The 23,098-nt window shown below is 44.5% G+C and overlaps 1 protein-coding gene across 3 annotated transcripts in view; it reads left to right on the forward strand.

Moving 5' to 3' along the window:
- Positions 1-350: 350 nt before the first annotated feature.
- The window catches only part of LOC139048837 (ubiquitin carboxyl-terminal hydrolase 43-like), a 76,571-nt gene continuing 53,823 nt past the window's right edge, over positions 351-23,098 (forward strand). For all 3 annotated transcript variants that reach the window (XR_011507997.1, XM_070523704.1, XM_070523705.1), the window contains exons 1-3: positions 351-2,349; positions 11,774-11,992; positions 18,702-18,791. Coding sequence is in view for 2 of the 3 variants with exons in the window: in XM_070523704.1 (XP_070379805.1) it covers positions 1,414-2,349; positions 11,774-11,992; positions 18,702-18,791 (1,245 nt within the window). In the remaining variant the exon portion in view is untranslated. The remainder of the gene's footprint in view (positions 2,350-11,773; positions 11,993-18,701; positions 18,792-23,098) is intronic.

The following is a 23,098-nucleotide window of genomic DNA, read 5'->3' on the forward strand; positions in this document are numbered from 1 at the left end:
GCAAATTTAGTCGCGATGGTGTAACGCCACGCTCTGACTGGAACAAATTGAAAAAGAAGCAGATATTTAGTAAAAACAATTGGTCTCCACGGCTAAACTGCTTTGAACTCTTTCGCAGCATTGAGGAACGGAACCAAAAGACCGCGCGCAAGGTTCACGAAACCGAAACTAAGAAAACAGACATACTCGCTTAATTCTTGACAGCAACAAAAACAGAAAGCAAAACTGCAAGGCACATTTTTCTAAATGCTGTTTAAATATCGGTGAATTGACTTGGTCTGAGTCACTATAGCGAGAAACTATGTGGTCGCAGCGTAACAGCGTTTATTTTTGTCAAATGGCAACTTAGCCTGGCACTCGCCAGGGCGCAGCACGGTCGAACGTCGCGCTCTGCGCGTAATGGTAACGCCGTCGTCGCCCGTTGTGCGTATGTTCTGTTTCTTTGACGCGCACCTCGTTGCCCCAGCCGCGTGCAATGTGACATTGAGGGAAGCAAACGACGGAGAGAGGCCTCCTCCTACGAGACGGGGCACCGAGCGAATGCGACTCCACCGGTAACCTACATAACGCGCACCCAAGAAACGCTGCCGCAGGGGCCGGCCCCGACGAAAAGGAGACGGATGCGTACGGGCCCGTGGCCCACCGAGGAAAAAAAGGACTGCGCGTCACCGCTAGCTTTCGGCCGTCGTCGTTTGTTTCGTGCCGAGGCGGACGGACGACGCGTCACGCGTGCGTGAGCGCCCGTCCCGTGCGTGTATGTGTTTGTGCGTGTGTGCGCCGCTGCGCAGTTTTCTTTTTTTTCGCCTCGACGGTGTTTACCCCGGTCCTACGTAGCGAAGGGAACAATGAATTTCGCGCATCCGCTGTGTAGCTGTGGCGATCCGTCGACGCTGTTTCCGCGGCTGCATCGGTACTCTGTCAACGCGTCGCCGTGGTCGGGCCGCACCTTCGAGTAAAAGCGGCTCGTGTTTTGATTGTGCGCTGTGGTGTGTGTGTGTGTGCGTGTGATCGCCGACGACTCGCCGTCCCCGCAACGTCGCAGACCTCCTCCTCGCCACAATGTTGCACCACCACCACCACCAGTCCAGCTGTTTTTCTGCCAGCCAGGAAGCGTAGGCGGTGGCGACGTTTTTATTTTGTTGTTGTTCTTGAGGGTCAAGCGGGAGTGAGTGTTCGTGGCCGTCCACAGCGGACGCCCGTGTTGTAACAACTGTGTGAGACCGCGCGCTTGGCAGTGTTTGCCGATCTCGAAGGTCGTTCGGCGGTTTACCAGTACCGCCCAGCGCTGGTTCGTCGGCGCGTTCCTTGGGGAGCGGGAGCCGACGCCAGGCCGCTTGTCAAGGCAGACGACGCGCTCGCGCACCTTCCCATGTCGCTGTCATCGGCGCCGCCGACGAGCGCAGCCACTACGCTATGCATTCTTCGAATTCCTCGCCGCCTTCGTCGTCGCGTCGGCGCAGCGGCGGAGGCAGTCATCACCCCGGATCCTTCTTCACGATTCCCCGATGGATGGGCGGCGGCGGCAGCGGCGGCAGCAAGAAGCAGCTGCAGTACCGAAGCCTGCGATCGCTCGAGGACCCGACGCCGACGTCCGCCGCCGCGACGACGACAACGACTCCGGGGCGTCGCAAGCGCCCCAGCCTCTTCGATCAGATGGTGAAGCGCTTCTTCACGCCTCACGTCGGCCACCACCAGCGAGGCGGGACGTCGCCGGTGGAGTCGTCGTGGAACGGGGGCGTGAAGTACCCCGCGCCCTCTCGGAGCGGTTCGCTGAGGGACCTTCGGACCCGGGCCGTGGGCGGGGACCCCGGCGGCGGGGACGACGCGTTCTTCGCGGGCAACGGGGGCAAGAAACACCAGCAGGACGGCGCCGCCGGGTCGTCCCTGTCTCGGACCGCGGTTCCAGCCGTGGCCGGGATTCGAAACGAAGGCAACACCTGCTTCATGAACGCCGTGCTGCAGTGCCTGAGCAACACGGACGCCTTCGCCGAGTACCTGGTCTCCGGCAGCTATCGCGAGGACCTGGGCCGAGCCAAGGGTCGCGGCGGGGGCTTCGCGTCGCCTTCGGCGCGCGTCACCGAACAGTTGGCGCACGTACTGGGCGCCCTGTGGTCGTGCCGGACGGAGGGCGACTTCGCGGCCCGCTTCAAGGCTTGCGTCGAGAAGCACGGCAGCCAGTACCAAGGCAGCGAGCAGCACGACGCGCAGGAGTTCCTCATGTGGCTCTTGGATAAAGTTCACGAGGAGTTGCTCGCCGACGACGCGGCGACGTCGGGCGGCGGTGGTGGAAGTTCGTCGTCGACCAACACGGCCTCTCGGTCTAGGCGCGGATCGCTGAAGCGTTCCAAGGTACGCGCAGTTCCTTGATTCGCAGCTTTTGGCGGCGAGCGAAGTCGGTGGTGATCGGGAGCGCTTCGCGTCTCCCTGTTGGCGTCTTTCTTGGCCGTGTGACAACCCCGTGATGACGTTGCTGTTTGGGCCCGTTGATGTGTCATTGGTACAGATTACGTAGCGCGTTACGGAAAAACGAAACAAATGACACACGCGTGGCGCCTTGTGTGTATGATTTATTTATTTATTTCCATAGATATTGACCGTAACGGCAACGTAATCTGTACCGTGAGGATGTGTCGTGGTTTTCCTGTCTCACTGGTTTGTGTTTCATTTACTCGGCCATAAACAGGTGCTACAGGAGTGGATACCACACCCAATAGAAAAACAAGTGGATCAGTAGAAAAAAACACTAGGACATAAGAATCAACATACTAAACGTAAAGTAATACATGCATCGAAAGTAAGGAAGGAAAAAGACAAGTTGCACTTGATTTGAGAACAAAATTGTTGTAGCATCTGAAAATGTTAGACGGTTTAGAGCTTCTGACAATGTGCTGGCCGTTTCTGATCTGATAGCCAAGTCTGATAACTCCGAACACTGAACTAGTGAACAATGGCTCGAGGAAAGAAAGCTATTTGACACAGTCGTCACGCATTACAAAAGGGGCTATGCACACTTAACTGCGAAAGATTACATAGGACAAGAGATGACAAAGTGCTGAATTACCAAGTGAGTTTCTCATTGTAGCAAGTCAACCCATGCTGTTTACATATGCTAGTAATATCAAGATACCTAGTTGTGTCCCAAAGCAGCGTTTATACTTGGCTTTCTCAAATTCGTGCGGTCCGTATGCTTTTGCGACCAACTGTACTGCCTATTCTGCAATCACTGCAAATGCACTCCAAATCGCACAACCGAATTAACTTCATAGTGCCAGCTGCTATATTCCTAGCTGAGCAGTTTCCCGACTACGCAGTACATAAGTAGCAACTACAACAGTCTGTAGTTAACGCTGTGCAAATGCTTGATAGTGGTTTGGTGCATTGAGAAAAAAAATTTTAGCTGGCTTCAACTCTGTCCTGTTGCACCAGAGTGCCTACCACTAGCTCCGTAAGCAGACAAAGTTTGGTGTTAGCTGACGTGGGCCCCAAACTGCCGTTAATTTTGGCAACAGTTATTGTCGTCGTGCGCCCAGTACGTGTTGTTTGGCAGGTTGCACTCTCTCTTAGGGAAGAGAAGGCAAGAATCTTCATTGCTGTAAATTCACGCAGCTCTCAACACTGCTGTTGTGGCCTGAAGAGATACCGCAAGCCCTTTTCTTTCAGAACAGAGCAACCCGGATGCCTCGAAAGACTGCGATGCTTTCCAACAAATATACCCTCACAGAAATGTTCGAAAACCGTCTGATAACAACGGATATACAGAGCACAATGTTTGCTTTTTGCAATTCCTTTCTAGGATGTTTCCTCTCAGCTGGTGCGGTGCCCTTATGAGCGTGCAGCCTACTGCTTCTTTCTCACTTTTTAATGCAAACCATTCTGGACACGTTCAATCCAGTTTTCTGTAGCACGTATGTCGCCATTTTTGTGGGTTGGTCCCGAAGATGGCACAGTCTAATACGAGTGTCACATGGCGCACTTTTGATCGGGATCGAGCCCCGTCTGGATGGAATTTCACGGTCACGATTGGCTTCTTTGCTCAATCTGCAGAAGGGAGCGAATTGCGGTCGAGAATTTCTATCCAGATCTGGCTCAACCATGGTCGAAAGTGGCCGTCTGACACCGGTATAAATATGTAGGCCAATCCCAAAGGTATTGCAGTCTAAAGTGAGGGCCGTTCTTGATGATATGTGCCACTGGCTATGTGCGACTCTTCAGTAAACTTGTTTTATGGAAACTTGGTTCACTACGCATTACAACAGCAGCAAACACAATTTGCAGGACTCTTCATTGGTTTGCCACTCGTTCGCATCAGAATAGTTTAATTATTCGTAAGGACCATCTATACCAAACCGTGAATGCTTGGCATTACGTTGGCGTCAACTGAAGTTGAGTTTAACTTAAATTTTTATTCTTCTTTCTGCCGTGCACTTTTGCCAGTCGTTCAATGTTGGCATCTGAAAAAGACTGCCGAGAGTGGACAAAGGAGCAGTGACAGGACTCCTTGGCGCCTCTGTTTGCTAGAAAATTGAAAGTACATGTGTGTGTGTGTGCGAGATTTCGCTGTAGTGTGACTCACAGTCATGAACAAATTATCTGGTGGCTTGCGTTAGTGGGCTGCTGCGCTGGCCCATGACATCATAGGCGGGGCATAACAGAAGATGCCTCGAAAGCTACAACTTTGTGCAGCGAAATAGCATTTAACACGCACGTTCTTGGCCCCTTTGAGCACATTTCTCATTGGTTTTTTTCCTTCACCCCAAAGATGCAAAAAGTTTGAAAATTTTGACTGACCTTGAAGGAACCGTTCTTTCTTTTTTTTTACACTGTCCACTAAATATATATTTAGCAGGGGGATTCTGTATGCTATGTCAGTAAAGGAAATGAACAGATTGTCAGCATACATTATTGTTGGCTAGAAATACATGATTGAACTGATCTGCCACAGACAATGTGACATCAGAACGAATTCACAAGCAAGATAATGTGCTACTAAATGCTCGGTAATAATATAAGGTTTGATTACAATATTACTCAAATGCAAGCGCAGTCTGGCACAACTCAAGCTAAGAACTACTTTTAGAAAAACAAAAAAACATCCCTGAGATTGCTTTGCATAAAGCTAGCATTCCTCGGGCCGAGTCAGTTGGAAAAACCAACTAGACTGTGGGACTGCATTCTTTTTTTCTGTCTTTGTCGAGCCAAATGTTCATTTCAATAGTTGAAATATCAGCAGAATACCCGAGGTTGTGCAAAGAAGTTTCACAATCTTCCGGTGTGAAGCTGCTCTTGGTTTTGACCGGCATACCAAACACGAATCATTACAATGAGGAAGGACGCCAGTTGTGCAGTTTATTACACAATTGTCTTTTTTTCTTGCCATCCTTGTCAAAAGAAAAAGATGAGTATCTAATTATTTGTGCTGTAGTATCATTCATATATTGTTTTTTTTTGCTTTTTATTTCCAACCAGACATGCTCCGTTAATTTCAGTGCCAGTTCAAGAAATCTCATTATGTTCTGCTTTTAGACCTATACTCATCTCACATCCCCGACTTGCTTCTTTTGTGTGCTCTTTTTCTGTTGTTTTGTTTCTGTTAAATGATAGTACAACACCTTTTTATCTCTAGAAAAGAAAGCTGTCAAACGTCGTAGCACTCTAAATAATTTACTACAATGTTCGTTTCAATGAAACAAATTAAGTTTTGGTAATGAGTATGTGGACGCGTTATGACATCATGACACATTGGTTTGCTCCGTTCCTGTATTCGCTGCAGCTGCCGCAGAGACACGGAAAGTCAGAACAAAGGCGCATAGCATCCTTAATTTTTTTTTAATGAACAACATCATTATATTTAGTGTTATTGCTACATAATGTGAGAAAGTTTGATCCGTATCTCAATGTCACACCAACGTCAATGATGCCAGGTCTGCCATTTGTAGAGGAACATAGTATCGTGTTAACCGATAAGTGTTTCTCAACCTTAGCATATGCTAAGCGTCATACTTTTACATGCGAGATGCATGCGGTAAAGTTTCTGCAGTTTCAGTGATATTTTTCAGTACTTAACCAACCTCTCACTGTAAAGCCCTATCGAACGATTAACGATGGATTTTGTTCGGGTTTGTTTCAACAGCACTCGGAGAAAAGTTTCCTTAATTGGCTGTCATGTCCTTGTTACTACCTGCTGCGGTGGGGTAGCCAAGCACATTGTGGGCTCAATTTCCAGTCACGACTGACGCAATTCAGTTGGGGTGGGATACAAAAACACTTGCATGCATCGACTAATGGTTCATTCGGGCGGTTCCTACCACGCTTCCAATTGGTCTACAGCGGTGCAGACGCCTGTCGAGATTAGAGTCAGAGAAAGCATGTCCGAGCCAAATCTTCACCTCCTCCCAGAGGAATTGGAATTGCCTGGTAACCAGAATTTTGTCGGTTTCTGACTGCACTACAAGCTGAGAGTGGCTCTGTGCATTCTGAGCAGGAGCGGGGCACTCTGGAATGAACTAGGGGAACGTATTTAGAGCGCTTGCTTTTGAACAGCCGAATGTAAAGTGTGCATCTAGAGAGCTGGAAGGTGCCAGTCAAATGAGCCATCACCTGCTGCTATGGAAAACCATGTGGTCTAGATAAATCCGCGCTTCCACATGTTTCATATTTCATGATCATAGCATCAAGTGAAGCTCTGGGAAGCAAAACCCAGTTAATTATGTAGTAGTAATACTTCTTTTATCTCAGTGCTTGGTTGAGCAAAGATTATGCTCCCGTTTCTTACTTGGCAAAAGACACGGATTGTACACGCTCTGCAAGGCTGTATCCTTTATAACAAAGCCTTCTGAATGAGTAATCCTTTCAGCATTTCAATAGCGTAATCAGCAAAAAAATGAGGTGTGTCATCAAGCATTGTTGTGTGTCATAATTTCGGATGGTTCCATCGAAGTTGTTCACTGTTTAACAGCCATTCGAAACATCCACCATGCAGCCAGCGTAGTTGGGAGGGGAAGTTATGCCGCAGTGGCCTTGACAGGTGTTAAGAGAGAGTGATTCATGCAGTAATGTCGGAACAGCTGCTGCGACTGGGTGCAACGTGCTCTCTGCCAGTACGTTGCTGGCATTTGGGAAAAGAGCGTCCTTATATGGATAGCTCAGCATGGGCATGACGTTTAGAACATACCAAGATGCAGTGACCTGTGCTTTTGTTCTGATGTGTTAAAGAATTTGTGCAGTAACCATCGATGATGATTGCCAGTGCGAGCGAATAGTCGAATGCTTCAAGAAAGCTATTCGATTTATGAAAGGAATGGTGAGCTTGGTAATATATATTTGTTGCTGTGAAGACATTTAGGTAGCGTTTGTAGTTTCGTTGTGTAATTCCATACAGAAGAGGGCTGTTAACCAGCGCATCTCTAGCGGTAGTATAGTGGACAGCTTGTGCATCTCAAAGAGCAACGTCATTTAGTATTTGGCAACAAACTCACCCCGTAACACAAGCACACATGTCCTCCGCATCAGCATTGTTGTTCCAACTTCCTACTGCCAGCCACCGACCATGAGAACAGGCGAGAAAGCTGAAGAAAGCTATCCGTGTTTTAGAAGAGAAAAAATTCCTGCGTGCTGCTGTATTACCTGTACTCGAATTGGCCAGAAATGACAGCATTTTTTTGGCCTGCATTATACAGTGAAAGACTTCCTTGCTGTCTGGTTTGTTTGAAAGAAAGAACAAACTGTTGTTGCATGCACACCTTGTCATTGGAGATTTGATGTCCTGCATCGGTTTTGGCAACTTGTCGGCAACAATAAGTTGGAAAACACCATGTGAACAAACAATTCCAAGTGCTCTCTTGCATAATACCGACCAAAGAATGAATTCTTGTTACTAGGTTACAGTGCAAACGAAACAGCGGCAAGCACAACATCTTGTCTTAAAGTTGTTGGAATAAAAAATAGAATAAGCAAATCCAATGCACACGCTGGAATTTGTGAAACTAAGCTTAAGTAAAGCAGTTCATTAAAAGCTTTACAACTAACAGTGATGCATACAATTGTTATTTACTTTCATACTATGTAACAAGTAATCCATGGAATGTTTATGTCACAACTTCATTCTCATACAATCTTTTGCATTTATGCACTGCATCATTCACAAGCTGTGCCAAAATGCCAACTCAAGTGGATGCACACTGTAAGACACTTACACAGCGATGTGACCAGTGCGAAGGCAATGTGCGATGCTTGTCGAGGTAAGAATGGTCAGTAGAGATGTATGGCACAGAAAAGTATGACACATATCAAACGACCTTTAGGGATACCCTACTTTGTGTGTCACACTTGGACCGTACCCACTCATGAGGATTGGCCAAGGATAGGCATAGCCCTAGTGGCACATACATAATGGCTAAATAAATGAAAGTTAAATAAAACAGAGAAGCCAGTAAATGTTAACAGATCTGTGTGCTTTATAGAGATACCTGTGAGCTGGCATTATACGTTAAGGCTTTATTTTGGAGGTTATGTTTTTCGTTGGGCAGAACTGAGGTACACATACTTAGCCAGCATACACGGATTAATATTAGTCGCTTCGCGGGTACTCTCATATAATTTTATGTGCCATGTGGCATTATATATCCACAAATGTGTCCACCGAGATAGTGTCCAACTCGGCAGCGACACCAAATCCAGCTTCGTATTGAAAATGTGGGTCACTGTAGGACATGGCTCAAGTAACTCTTTCCAACTGTAATTTGTAATGTCGCTCAATTGTGTCACTTCCTGCAGTAACAGCAATGAACAATATTGTGACAGGGAATCAAGAATGATGACGTCCAATGATGATTCATCATCCGGTATCGCAGTAGGTGATTGAAAGCGTCAACTATGACTAGATATTGTTGTGTACTTGGAGACACAAGTGTTTATCATACTCAAGAACGCACGGCTCTGTTGAGCATATGCATTGATAATGTCTAAAATTGCTGGACCATTTGAAGTCAGTTGAGTTGGTTTCGACTTACATTTGAACAACATTACCGTGAAAATCTCGTAGAGCATGCAAGTTTAGCATCACCTGATAGGTTGGCCCATACAGAGCTAGTTGGTATGAGTCTAAAAGAACACGAAGAAAGGGATGCTGTTGACACAGGCACTTGTGGCAGTCTTTGTCTGTTAGCCATGATCAATTTTCGACACCCATAATGGGCATCCTGCTCTTGTGCTTAGGACCTCCATTGAAATGCTATGCTTTGTTGTGAGGATCTGTTGACTGCAGATAACTTTTGTTGAATAGGTGCCTCCGCACACATTGACAATAGCAGCAGCAGGGAAACTTGGTCAAGTTGGTGTAGGTTTATACTTCACAAGAACAGCGCTGACAAAGATGAGGACCAAGAAATTAAGGTAGGTTCACAAGCACGCACCTCAACTAGAAAGTTATTCATTTATCTTTGTTTATCTTTGCTGAGTTATCATCTAATCATTTTCTTTTCAAATAACTTATTGAAGACATTCTCATCAAAGTTTGTCATATCTTATTGCCTTTGCTGAGTAGAAGTTTGTTCGTTTGTCTGTGTCAAGTGTATGTATACGTTTGCTTTTTTTTTTTTCGAGAAGAAACTTAGTTGAGAGCCAATGCTTGTAGGTGAAGCTATATACCTTATTTTCATTGTCCTCATCTCTGTCAGTGCCGTTTTTGTCAAGTGTGACACGTTAACTACCTTCTGTCACAAGGCTCGTGTGCACGATTGCTGGCCCCATTCACACCTTGTCTTTTGTTTACTACAGGCCAGGGGCTGTCTGGGAGAGAGATAGGAATTTAGAGATATCGCTGTCAACAGGTTGGAATCCCCATTGTGGTGAGATAGTGGCCGCGTTGCACTCGAGCAGGAAATGGCCGCGCAGGCTCTTTATCTCGGTCGGAGATTGCAGATTTGACTCTTGGCTGCTCGCGTTGATGTGTAGCAATGCTGCCACGTTTACTGCCAACATCAAAGCCGTAAATGCATTTTGTTGTGGGTTATTTATTCTTGTTTCTTTTGATGTGTGCAGAAGGCGTTCGGAGTCTCAATGGCTGGTACTATGGTAGACTTAACTGAGCAGCTTGGAAAAAAGGCTTTATAGCTAATCATAAACTCGTAGATTAATTTGTTGCGTATAGCACGCACACTATCGTAGTTGTGCATTGAATTGTTACTGGGCACGCTACTGGGTTTTTCATTATACGGAAATTACGTGATCCTGTTGCTACGTGTTTAAATTATGACCCGTTCAGCTAACTTTACATACAAATTTGCTTTTTTTTTGTTGCTAATGTATGTAGTAGGGCTGTACTCTAAATTCACCAATTTCAGTAGACTCTGATGGCTAATACAGCAACAAAAACGCTCATAGCTACACTGAATCGCCTTGCTGGATGCAACATCACACGAAAGTGGCGGTACCCCTGAAACTGATGACTTCAAGATATGGTTTTGTTTGTATCTTATAATATTTTCAACCTTATAGATGAATAGATAGATTTCATTAGCTTCCTCTTTGAAATTACATCGTAGGTAGTGCTACCAAACTAATTATTTTCAACCTTATTGCTGCATTTATTCTCAGCTCCTAATGTCCAAGTTTGATATTAACAAACTATCAAACATTAGATGAAATTTACTTCCCCAAGAGAGTGCTGTCTATTCATTCTATTCGTCCCCCCAACTTAACACCACTGGTATTCCAGCTTTTCTTTAGCAGTCTCTTACTGTTCTTCGTCACAGATTCACCCACTTGGCACACATTCCCGCAATACCCTATCTGTCTTAAAGAGGCCCTTAAATGGCTGCTTTTGAAATCTGAGCAGCAAAGTGGAATGAGTGCGATGCCTTTCGAGGAATTTTGGAAAAGAATCTAATATGAATGAAGATCTGAACAGGGCAACGTTTATTTTTCCCATTCGCCATCAACTCATCGGTTGCTTTCAGCTAGGGTGGCGCTTGTAGCAGTGCCCTGCCTATTGTGCCATTCTTTTATTCTTCCTTGTTTCTGTCGTACCATATTATCAGTTTGTAGCATGAAGTGACGAAGGCTAGACGACTTGTTTACTTTTTATGGCTTCCCTTCTGATATGTTTATCTGTTAACTGACAGTATTTACACCGTGTCATGTTTGTTTGCTACGGTTTTTGCAATCTGAATCTGGAAAGTTGCGCATGTGTGTTGCTCAGTGGATGGCGTCTATCAGCTGTTGTGCCTCATGTAACGTCATCGCTGACGTCTTGTAGGACAGAAAATAAAGAAAATGGGGCATTGAAAAGCTGCTGGAGAGGGCAAGCGATGCACGTTAAAAGGTTGTAGGTTGCCTGCTGCGTGCAATGAAATAATATTTGGCTCATACATTTGCAGCAGCATTGTCTACAAGTCTGGAATATTTTTATTACCATGTTCAACAAGGGGTGGTGTCCCTTTAACATGTTCATTGCAGCCTGGGTCAAGGGGGGAGGGGCAGTTATTCCCACTGCTAAGCTGTATGGGGCTGTTCTTGCAGTGCTTACGCGACGTCTTTTGTTAGAAATAAAGTTCTTGTCACGTCTGCTGTGAAGCATTGTGGCACCATCTCTCTGCACCTCGAGGAGCACAACTCCCCGGTGACTCACCAGCGGGTCATGATGCACCAGAGCAAAATATGACAAGTGACGCACAGGAATCGAGAGTTCAAATAGTGCTGCTGCAGCGAATGTGTCAAATCACTTTCATCCTTTGCACTGAGAGATGTGCTTAAGGTTGTCGTGCTGCTGTTTCAGAGCCGATCGTCCTCGGTGAAAGGCGGTGGCGCGGCGACGCCATGGCAGGGGAGCCCCGTCGCATCGCTGTTTGCCGGTCAGCTTCGTCTCCGGCTGACGTGCCCGCGCTGTGGCCAGCAGAGCAACACCTTCGACCCGTTCGTCTGTCTCTCGCTGCCCATACCGGCGGCGAGCCAGTGGCTCTGTCATGTCCACTTTGTCCCACGCAACTCCCCGCCTGTGAGAGCCAATTTTTTTTTGCCACCTGCATTCCACTGTTTGGCGCTAACCAGGGTGACGGTGTCCTTACTCCAAACAGCAGGGCACCCGTTGTGGCCATGTTGCTCCGCTAATGAGCTCAAGGTTGAGTGCTCGATCGCAGACTGCTGCAGCCACATTTTCAGAGGAGTGAAATGTAAAAATGTTCGTGTCACTTAGGATTAAGTGCGCTTTAAAGACCCCTAAATAGTCGGAACTAATGCCAGGCCTTCCACTACGGCACCTCTCATGACCCCTTGCACAGTTTCAAACGTGAAAGCCTGCAATATAATTTTAACAGGAGGAGGAACAGCGCTACCTGCTGGATGATACAAGCAGTAGCGCACGCGACCCAATGTTGTATCTGCATGCATCTTGAATCATCCTGTGAGGTTACAGCGTGCATCCTGTAATTATGAACAAACTATGTCGTCGATCAATCAATGCCATAGTTATTAGCTTTGATGTGGCGCTGATCATGTTCATTCATTTGTACGTCATGCTTTGGTTTCGTGTACGGCCTGACTTCCCATGGAAAAAAAGAAAGGATATTCAAGCAGTGGTCAAATCAACCATCGCTGGGTTTCTGGCTGTATGTTGCACCTCGAATGCTTTTGTGCGATCGAACACATAATACTTGCTCTGGTAAATGGTTCTTCCGCATCGGTAAATGTCCACGTTCAGCAAAGTTAGCGATGTCATGAAATCTCTTTTGTGTATGCTTGTGTGAAGTGTAGAGTGTGTATATAAGATACGGCCGAGAATCCTGTCTCACTACAATGAAGAATTATGTAATTCGTGATGTAGGCTTCAAATGTTCCTCGAGAAACGAATGGGAAAAGCTTATAGAAAGATTTTTTGAGAGTCATGGTTGTATAACTGCTGCTTGCAGTACTTAATGGAACCAAAGCCACAGAGGTCTGGGGCATTTTTCTTAAATACAAGGTCTTTCTTAGCGAAATACCACCGCTTTTCCATGTCGGGTATGTTCCTAGCTTCTTACCGTGGGCCGATTGCGAAGATTGTGCAGCAGTAACTGCGATATGTGCTGCTGGGTATGGGCCCCTGTGACCACTGGTTGTGGTGACGTTCTGAATATATTATATTTTATAAATAAATATAAATAATATTGTAGAATATCAGAATTTAAACAGAGGACCATTGGCGCATGCTCTGGAATAGAACAGCCTCAGGCATTTCCCACGGGCAAGCCAGTGCGTTGAGGCGCTTGGCGCATTTCATTCCAATATCAATTATGTAAACGCTGTGGTCAATATTTTGCTGTCGTTGATAATTACACATAAAAATACTGATTTCTTTAGTTGTAATACGTTTTCAGAAGAACATTACTCACATTAACTGTATTTGTGTCTGAATTTGAACACCAGGTGGAGAAATATGTCTGTGCATGTTTGCGTTCCAATTGCATAGACTGGTGCACAGAAGCAGCTGTATCCTAAGACCTCAGGTTAAACAGCTTTGCATGCTGGAACGAATTGTAACACGGCTATGCAGACCCTGCCAGCTTGTGTGCCATTGTTTTCTCACACCTAGTAGTCATGGCGGTACTTGTCGGTGCGAGGTTTGTGTCGTGAAGCACCGTGTCCCTCTCATCATGAAAACATACTCCCGCGGGGTAAGTGTCAGAACGCCAGCCGTGAAGCTCCTGTGAAATGCCAAGGGCACTGAAGCAAGTAGAATGAAGTGTCGATAATTGCTGCATAGAAGTGCAAATGCACCAGTAAGATCGAGAAAGCTGAACTGACTGCCGAGTTGAGCTCAACGCTGCAATTTGTTACCATGTTGCAAACTGTTCCTTCACTGTTGGTTGTAGCGCACCTCTCGACTCGCCGTTATCATCTTGTTCACCACTTTTATCTGTGCTCGCTTCCTGAAAAATCACTTCAAGCCTGCAGTTGTTTGCATCCCTTATCATAAACCGTTATGCCCAGCCTCTTTCTGTTTCTAAATCCTCTATGCCCAAACGCGAGAACTGCATGTGATCTGTCACATTAGGCACTTCATGTGTTTAGAACTGTCGTGCATGATGTGTGATTCCATAACCTGTTTTTCACTTCGGACAGGTCGTGTTTTTAAAAGCTAAATGAAAACGACACTGTCACTGGTGACCGCAAAACGACAAGGTCGCCAGATTGTGGCCCCAAACACCTCACTTAAGCGAAAAATTGGTAACTGATGATGATTACAGTACAACCTCGTTAATTTGGTCCTCGTTAATTTTGAAGATCAGATAATTCGAACTCGTCCTCTGGTCCCAGCAAATGTATGCATTATTGGCATCAAACTCTTGTTTATCTGGACATGCTTCACATATGTTATTTTGTGCAACTCTGACAGCGCAACGAGCACAGAGCGCTGCAAATGTACGACACAAACGAGCAAATGCTGCACTAGTGGCCAACCAAAACGAGGCATCCAAATGTGCATTGTCATAGCCGTCAACGAAAATAGCGTGTGAATGACAGGAACGCCAGAATGCTTCGTGCCTATTTGTGGCTTTCTGGCCATTACTGTTGCATTTACCACCGTTGATGTTGCATTGGCCACACACCTTCACAACTGCATCAGTTGCCATCCATGATCGCGTTGATAGCATCCGGAATTTCATCCGCAGCGGTTACGGCAAATGGTAGTTTCATTTGATGCAGTGCGCGTTCGCGGTGTGCATTCAGAACTGCATAGTCACCATTCGTGAGCATGTTGATAGCGTCCACAATTTCTTCCACGGTAATTGCACCGAGCAGTAGTTTAGATTTAATTAGTGCAGTACGACAAAGCTGTCAAGGATGAAGAGGGATTCTACCGCGGCCCACTCGCTGGCATCAAATGTGCCTGCTAAATTGCGATACACGGACAATCTGTTAGATTAAAGGCAGGTTGGTATTGTTTATTGCTTTCTTGATACCCTCAATAATTCAACATTCGGTTAATTGAGACATCTTTCTTTTTTTTTTTGCTCCCGTGAGATCCGAATTAACAGGGTCTTACTGTATTAGGTTGACTTGATATGGATTTGGCCTTTGTTTTAATTTTTCCCGCATGTTTTTCTAGCTTTTCTTATAAAGTATAGCTCTAAGTTACCTGCTGCTGTGGTGTAGTCAGCTGTTGAAATCTGAAAAAAAAGGAATAAAGAAAACAACCCTCTATATTCTAAAATGGTGTCAGGATTATGCCTTGCCTAGAAAAGCAGCTTTGATGCAGCGATATGGCTAAATAATGAGCTCTGTGGTACATTAAAAGCTAGTTCGTTAGAGCCAGTTGGCACGTCTTGCCAAACAACAGTTTTAAGCAGCGCAATGCAGGACACAGCAAGAGAACCACAGTGCTGAGTAACAATCAAATGCTTTATTCCCAGGAGCAGTATGCACATAAACGCACGAGGACGGAATCATGAAAAGGAAAAAAGGGTCAGCACGACAGGTTTTCTATTTCTTTTGTTGATGGGCAGGGGATCGGAGAGCCGACGTATGCATCCCCAACAGTCGTGCTCTAAAAAGCATGCTCGTTGTGTTTTTGAGTGCTGCACGGAGGTTGCAAACGAGATTCCGCTCATTTGCAAGTGCTTTTCATTGCTTAAACAAGAAGATGTGTCAGTGACCTACGTGAGCATCGTTGTGTGTTCACATCGTTGGACAATGCAGAACAGTTGAAAAGTAGGGGCATGCGAATATACGGATATTTCTAATATTATCAAATATTATTTTTTAAATATTCGTATTCGGTTCGAAAACTAGGCATTCCAAAGTTTTCGAATATTCATTTGGGGATGCAAATATTCTAAACAAATAGAACATTTTGCCAGCTGTGTAGGAGCAAGCAGGGTTCTTAGTGTTTGCATCTATTTAATCTCAGAATAGGTATTTGATTTAGTACTGAATTTTGCGATAATCTTGGGCTGCTGGAAAAATTTCGCCTGCAAAGCACACTTAGGCACTAGAAGTCTAAGCTTTGTGGGAAAGCTGGCCTAGCAAGGGGCATAGGTTTGCAGATAGCAACGGTGCGCTCCTTTGCACCACCGCTCACGATCCCGAGCTTATTGCTTGACAGCAAATAATATTAATAATAGTAATAATAATAATAATAATAATAATAATCTTTATTTCCATCGGGAAGATGGAGGAGACTGCGATGAATGACGGCTGGCATAGGATCAAATACCTCCGAGTTAACAGGCCTTTAAGGATGATAACAAGGCACAGCTTGGAGAGGACAGACAGCTAGTAGGAAGTGCTCAATTTTCCAAGTTAACGTAAGCCAAATACACAATCTTTTGCTATAATGGCTTACTAGTCAAATTTTTTTAGCATCGTATCTGCGATGTTCCAAGGTGCTAATATAACCCAACTTGGTAAGAAGTGCATGCGCATGCCATTAGTCGATACTCAATTTAATATTCGAAGCTCAGTATTCACATTCTATGCATACAGTCGCCGACCGTTTATTCGGACCTCACTGGGACTACGGAAATGTTCGAATAAACAGGTGTCCGAAAAAGCAGATTAAGAAGAAAAAAATGAAATCCTTTATTTCTACGCACTTATTCGGGCTTGGCAGTAGGCTTGAAGAAATCGTGAATGCACCGTTGCATGCTGTTCCTTTTACGTGCAATCAGATAAGCGTGAATCTCGGAGAGGGTTGTACGGTCACTATAGGCGGCTGAAAGCACAGTCAGTGCTTGTACATGCTCCGCATGCGACGGCAGCGTAGCACATGGTGCGTCATCTTCCGACTCGGAGTCATCGTCCGGCAGTGCAGCAGAAACCTGATGAACGATCTTCCCGTCGTCGAGTTCTGCGCATGTCAGTACAGCAGTATCAGCACCTGTGAAACTGTCAAATGAGACGGTGTCCGGAATTGCAATGCAACCGCTGCGCAGGTCTTGGCAGAACATCTTCCGCGTTAGTAGGGAGCACATCGGAAGGTGACAAATCTTATGCCTCCCGGCACCCGCTTGCCGGCATTCCCCAGCGCAGTCTGCGCGGGCACTGTCGGCGCCATTAGACACTTGACACAGTGTTTCCGTATGCCGCGTTGGATCACCGAAACCTCGACACAGCACACAAAGCAAACACCACCATGCTGACACCAGTCGCACAAACGAAAAATGTGCCCTACTCGCAGTGTCATGCGCGAAGAAACAAATCAGCTGCTGGATTGTCTTGACATGGCTTACTAAGCTGAAACCGGAACTGCTGTAGAGCCACTCTATCGAGCCAGGCAGAAACGGTGATGATGAGTGGGGATTTGCAGTAGCGCCACTTCATGGGGCAGCATGGAGGCTCCATTCAAAACAAAAATGGCGTTCAGCAAGTCAAACCATGCACCGGTCAGAGTTGGTGCATGGTGCTCTCGATCGACTTGGCTCAAGCAGTGTCCGAAAAATCAGACGAGAGGTTGATAAGTGTCCGAACTTTCGGCAATTGTTATACATTATGGTCTATGGGGAGAAGGGTAGTGCCGCAAAGCAGACCGAATAATCGAGCATGTCCGAATTTTCGGAGTCCGGAAAATCAGTCGGCGACTGTATTTGAAAATTTCGATATTCGTGCGTCCCTACTCGAGTATGCCGCGAAGCAGCATGTGCACAAGGTTTTTGAAACCCTTAGCATCTTCTCACACAGGGATATATGCGTCATCTTGAAGGGGCAGCGCAATAAGACGATGACAGAAGGCAGGAAACACACAGGACAGCGCAGGACCCTTCAAGATGTTCAACCAGTACCAACTCGCCCAAATGTCGATCCTTCTACAATATATGCGTCAGCTCTCCATCGCTATCCCTGTTGACAAAATAAACAGAATATCTATCGTGCTGATCGTTTTCTCCTTTTCATGTGTATTCCTTCCTCATGCCTTCGTATACCACTTCCGGAAATAAAGCATGTGGTTGTTTTGGTCGCTGTGGGCTTAATTTCTTTTGAACCCGTATTGTCATTAATGCACAAGGATGCTTAATTGCTGTACTGAACTTTGAATGGGACTCGTGGCTGAAAGTGCGTTCTCCTGTTCCGTACGGTCCAACGTGATCTCCTTTAGAACCATTATATAACGAACCTGGCAAATCTGTTCACCTCATCAGAAGATCAGCATGCATAACACAACTGGCATCAAGAGGCTAACCAAACCACTCTGGACGATTCAGCTTGCGAGGAAAATTAGTGAAATTAATCTTACACGGAGCTTTCTGTACTTATGCTAGTATTACATTTCTAAAATATATTGTTACAATATGATCTGCTAAGACCAGTGTACTTGAACAAGTTGCACACAATCGCTACGAAGCCAGTTGAGCAAAGAGTGAGGGTGCATCTATACTTGGTATCATTGTCGTTTTACAGCTAACCTGACTGCTCGTCAATGGTGTCTCTGGAAGACGCGCTTCTTAAAAAGAACAGCAAAATCAGTGTTGTTCCCTGTATCGGTTGCATTTGTTTTTGCATTTCACGCACCTGAGTGAACGAAATGGGAGTGAAGCCGACCGTAAGTGACACTCCGCTAAAGATGTCTAATACCGGCGGCAAATGGGCCAGCGCAAGAGATCAGGCGAGTTGGAACCATGAGGGCTTGGAGAGTTGTGCCTGACAGACAGCAGTGCTCCAGGCTCCGGAAATAAATTGTGGGATAGAAAGAAAGAAATTTCAACCTTCCTTTTTCTTTTTTTTTTCCAAAGACGAAGCTGGCCTTCCACATGGACTTTGGGGCGCCGATGGAGCAAGTGCGACTCCGGATAGCCACCGAGTGCCACATTCCACCCGACCAGGTAGTCCTCTGCGTTGTTTTCATACATTCGTGCCGATGCGAGGCGTGCATGGCAAGACACTTACTTTTACTTATTACTCTTAATCACTGTATATTGCAATCTCTGATCATGGCGCGTGTTGTTTGGCAATCTCAATTACCAGAGAAATCTGGCACTTCGGTCATACAATGACCACAGAAATTATAGAGAGCACATGGATTTTTCAGTGATTCGGCACGACTTGCATTGAGAAATAAATTGCTGCTGCTTTTTATTGTTCCTTGTCATTTAGCTGGGCTGCATGCTAGTTATGCAACGTTTTTTTTCTGCAGCATTTGAGCGTTTTGCATTGACAGCATCCTTCGTTCTCTTATGGAGTTCCAACTGCATGCGTAAATCTCAATATTTCAATAGGCGTGTCATATCACTTCATTTGATGCAAAGCAAGCAATGCTATGAAAACTTAGAGGACCTCTCTGGCTGCTTGGACCCAAAAAGTAGTGTGTCAGGTATGAAAGAAAGATATAAGTATGGTGTCTTGTAGTTTGATTTACGTCTTGTACTTTTATTCTGTAAAATATGGCATATCTGCCATATGGAAGGCATTGTAAATCTGAACCTATCTACCACAGAACCAATTGAAGGACATGTTTCTGTAGTCATGGTGGACCACTTACGCTGTAGCCAAAACCTAGTGTGTTGTATGCTGGAAGCCCAGGGGCGCACAAATATTGTGTAATTTGATGTAACCTTAAATATTTACGCAAGTTGTAGTTGTAATAGAGGGGAATAGTTATTTCATAGAAAGGCACTGCAAATTAGAGCTAACTGTGTCGCAAAACGCGTACTGTGAGATGTCTATGACTCCACCACTTGCATAGCTTCCGTAGTGCTGCTTGCTGCAGTTGAACCTTAATATAACAAAGCTGATAAAATAGGAAATTTTTCTTTGTTATATTGAAATTTGACCTTTTGTGCAAGTTAGTTGCCAGCTAATTTATCTTACGGAAAGGGCCGAAAATTTTTCTTAATTATCGGGCTTGTGAAAAAAACTAAACAAATGTGGATGGGAAAGAAATTTATTCAGCTTGAGAGTCTCACCCTCGCGTACTTTCACTTGCACCAAAAGCGTAAGCACGTAGGGCGTAATAGGATCTCATCGCACTTCGACTTTGCGCGGAACATGGACGCTACCCCACTTCGGTGGTCATTGGTTGCACAGCTTGAGATACGAGAGGTGCGTTCACGAGCAGCCGCGTGAGCAGTCAACCACGAAAGTTTGCAGACCACGGGATCTTGAGAAACATTCAATTTCTGAGCAGCCTGTAGCAGTAATCAGTAAAATCAAACATCACAGTGTTGTTCACATATACTGGTAGCGGCTGCAAATGCGAATATTAGGCTTCGTTGTGAGACTGCACGGATATTCAGTTTTTTCTCAGATTTCGTGTTCCATGAAATTTTGTGGTTGAAAGTTTGAAAGTTTATTTAACATAATGAATGTATACAATTGCAAAGTACACACTTTTGGGACCCAACAAATTTGTTAAAGGGTCCCTACCGATTGTTATAAGAGAAAAAACACTTCTGTGGCAGCTGTTTTTTTTTTATACTGCAAAATCACACAAAACCTAAAAGCTGAATAAGTAAAACAAGAAAATACAGTAGTAGGGAACATTTCACAAATGAGATACATTTTTCTAACAATTTTCTTTGTTGCATCATCGAAAACATCGGCACAGGAAAATAAAGAAAAAAAAATAAAAGTGAGGGCATGTGCAAGCATCCGCAGTGTTACGCATTGTTAATAAGTGAGAGTTTTAATCGTTTAAGAAATGTATGCAATGTTCTTAGAGTGGTTAGCTCACTATCAAGCTTATTCCAAACTGAGGTACCTGTAAACTGTAGTGTAGAGCGACCGTAATTAGTATTTACCTTAGGCAATAAAAAACGACAGCGAGGTGTGTTTCCAACATTGCGAAGTGAGGGATGGAGCGAGACTGTTGTCAAGGCCAGTTTTTCATGAACTATTTGATGCATGACGGAGGCGATGTTGTATGTTGTCAAATCGTAAATGTTGAGAATGTTAAGCGTTTTAAATAAGTCTTCACTCTTAATATGCATACTGTTGGGTGCTATAATGCGAAGAGCTCTTTTTTGAAGTGTAAACACTGGTGACAGATGAGTTTTGTATGTGCAACCCCAGCTCGCTAAGCAGTAATTAATGTGAGAGTGAACAAATGCGTAGTAAAGATTAATAAGTATGTGGGGAGGGAAATAGTTTCGACATTTCGACAGCACATGCAAGCCATATGAAGCCTTTTGAACTACGGAACGCACATGAAGGCGGAATTTTAAATGGTTATCAATAATAACACCAAGAAATTTTGTCTCATTAGATTGTTTTATCGGATGGTTATTGTAAACGACATCTAAATGAATAGCCGTTTTCCTTTTTTCAGAGTGAAATAAGATAAAAACTGTCTTAGTTGGGTTAAGGTGAAGGGCATTCATTGTACACCAACGGTGCAAAATTTGTAATTCAGAGTTAAGTTTATTAATTAGGTTGCATTCTTCATAATCTGCTATAATAAGGTTAGTATCGTCTGCATAGAGTACAGGGGTAGCACACACAAGCTGCGAAGGCAGGTCATTTATATAGAGTAAAAAAAATAAAGGTCCAAGTACGGATCCCTGGGGAACGCCAAGGTTAATAACGGTGCTGTTGGACTGAAAATCACCTAGTTGAACAATTTGTTGACGATTTTCTAAGTAACTGCAAATTAATGTCAAAGGTATTCCATTAATTCCGTAACGAAGCAATTTATCGCTGAATATAAAATGATTGAGGGAATCGAAAGCTTTCGCAAAATCTATGAACAATCCCGCGGCCAGATAACCACTGTCTATTGATTTTCTAATTAGGTCTGTAAATGTTGAGACTGCAGTTTGTGTGGAAAGGCCGTTTCTAAAACCGAATTGGTGCCGAGAAAGAATGTTGACTGTACTAATTCAACCATTTTAGCATCTGCGTCTGTGGAAGTTTCCATTTATTGCCTCGCTATTTCTTTGCGGTGGCAGTGAAATTTCATGTTATATTAAAATTGTGTATAAACAATCTTCCTTATATTGATGTTTAATATACATCATGTTTTGCAGACGGGAAGTTATAAATGGTTAAATAATTTGTTATAACGAGAATTTCGTTATATTGACATTCATTATATCGAGGTTTAATTGCATGTAGGTATGAAATGGAATACATATCTGGATGGCTCTTGGGCAGCAACATCCATGACGAGTGACTACTTTAGATGGTTTAAAGGATGTATCTCTTCATATTGTTCTGTAAACAATATAAATTGAACGGTAAATGAGACTAACCATTGTCATAAAGCAAACTTGAGGTGACAATATTAAGACAAAACAAGAAAACGGAAAGATTGTTCAGATGCATAAGGACAAAGTATAGACAAGTGCGTGTGTGTGTGTGTGTATGTACTAGTACTGATCATTCTCGTGCCAACTGAAGCACTGTACCGAACGCACACACTGACACTAGCATCAGTTATCCTTCCAGCAAGTTTTACCATTAAACTGTGTGTAATGGTGTGGCCAAGCACGAAATGCGCTTTAGCCCTGCAACTAGTAAGTTGTGACTAGCAAGCAACTAGTAAGTAAGCATACCAGTGCCACGCACACCTGCAGATGTGGGATGGAAAACAAAGCTAATGGGTTTCGTTTCTCGCATTCGGGTTCCATTATTGCATGATTGTGCAAAATGGTGCTGTCGTTGTTGTGTGTGCATTTTCAGTTTTTAAGTGGTCGTCTTTGTCATAGTCCATTGTCCTTTTTGGCAGTATCCCTATTTATACAGGATCTTCTGAACGTAAGCTGGTTTGGTTTTGCCCGTCATGATCCCTTGCTGGGTAACATAGTATACAACATGCTTGTGCTGTTGTGTCCAGATATTGTGGGCTGACGAATGTAAGGTTACATTCCACATGGAAAAGGCCGTTTAAAAGGCAAATTTAGATCGTTATATCTGACATGTGGTGAATAAAATGTCATTATGTATGGCTGTCTGTCCCATAGCCCTAATGCATAAGTTGATTCTCTTAAGTTGACTCAGTGTTATAACTAATATAGCATTATATCTGGTATTGTTATAATTGGACTGCACTGTACAAGTTTTGTGTAGCTGGCTGTAGTGGAAACACAGTATTTATGAATGTGAAATTAAAGGGTACCAGAATACCGAGATCTTAACGCTTACGCAGTGACCGCGGGTACTCTGTATCAGTGCAAGGCTTGTGTAAATTTGTATA

The sequence above is a fragment of the Dermacentor albipictus genome, chromosome 8 (assembly GCF_038994185.2).
Source record: "Dermacentor albipictus isolate Rhodes 1998 colony chromosome 8, USDA_Dalb.pri_finalv2, whole genome shotgun sequence".
NCBI lineage: Eukaryota > Metazoa > Arthropoda > Arachnida > Ixodida > Ixodidae > Dermacentor > Dermacentor albipictus.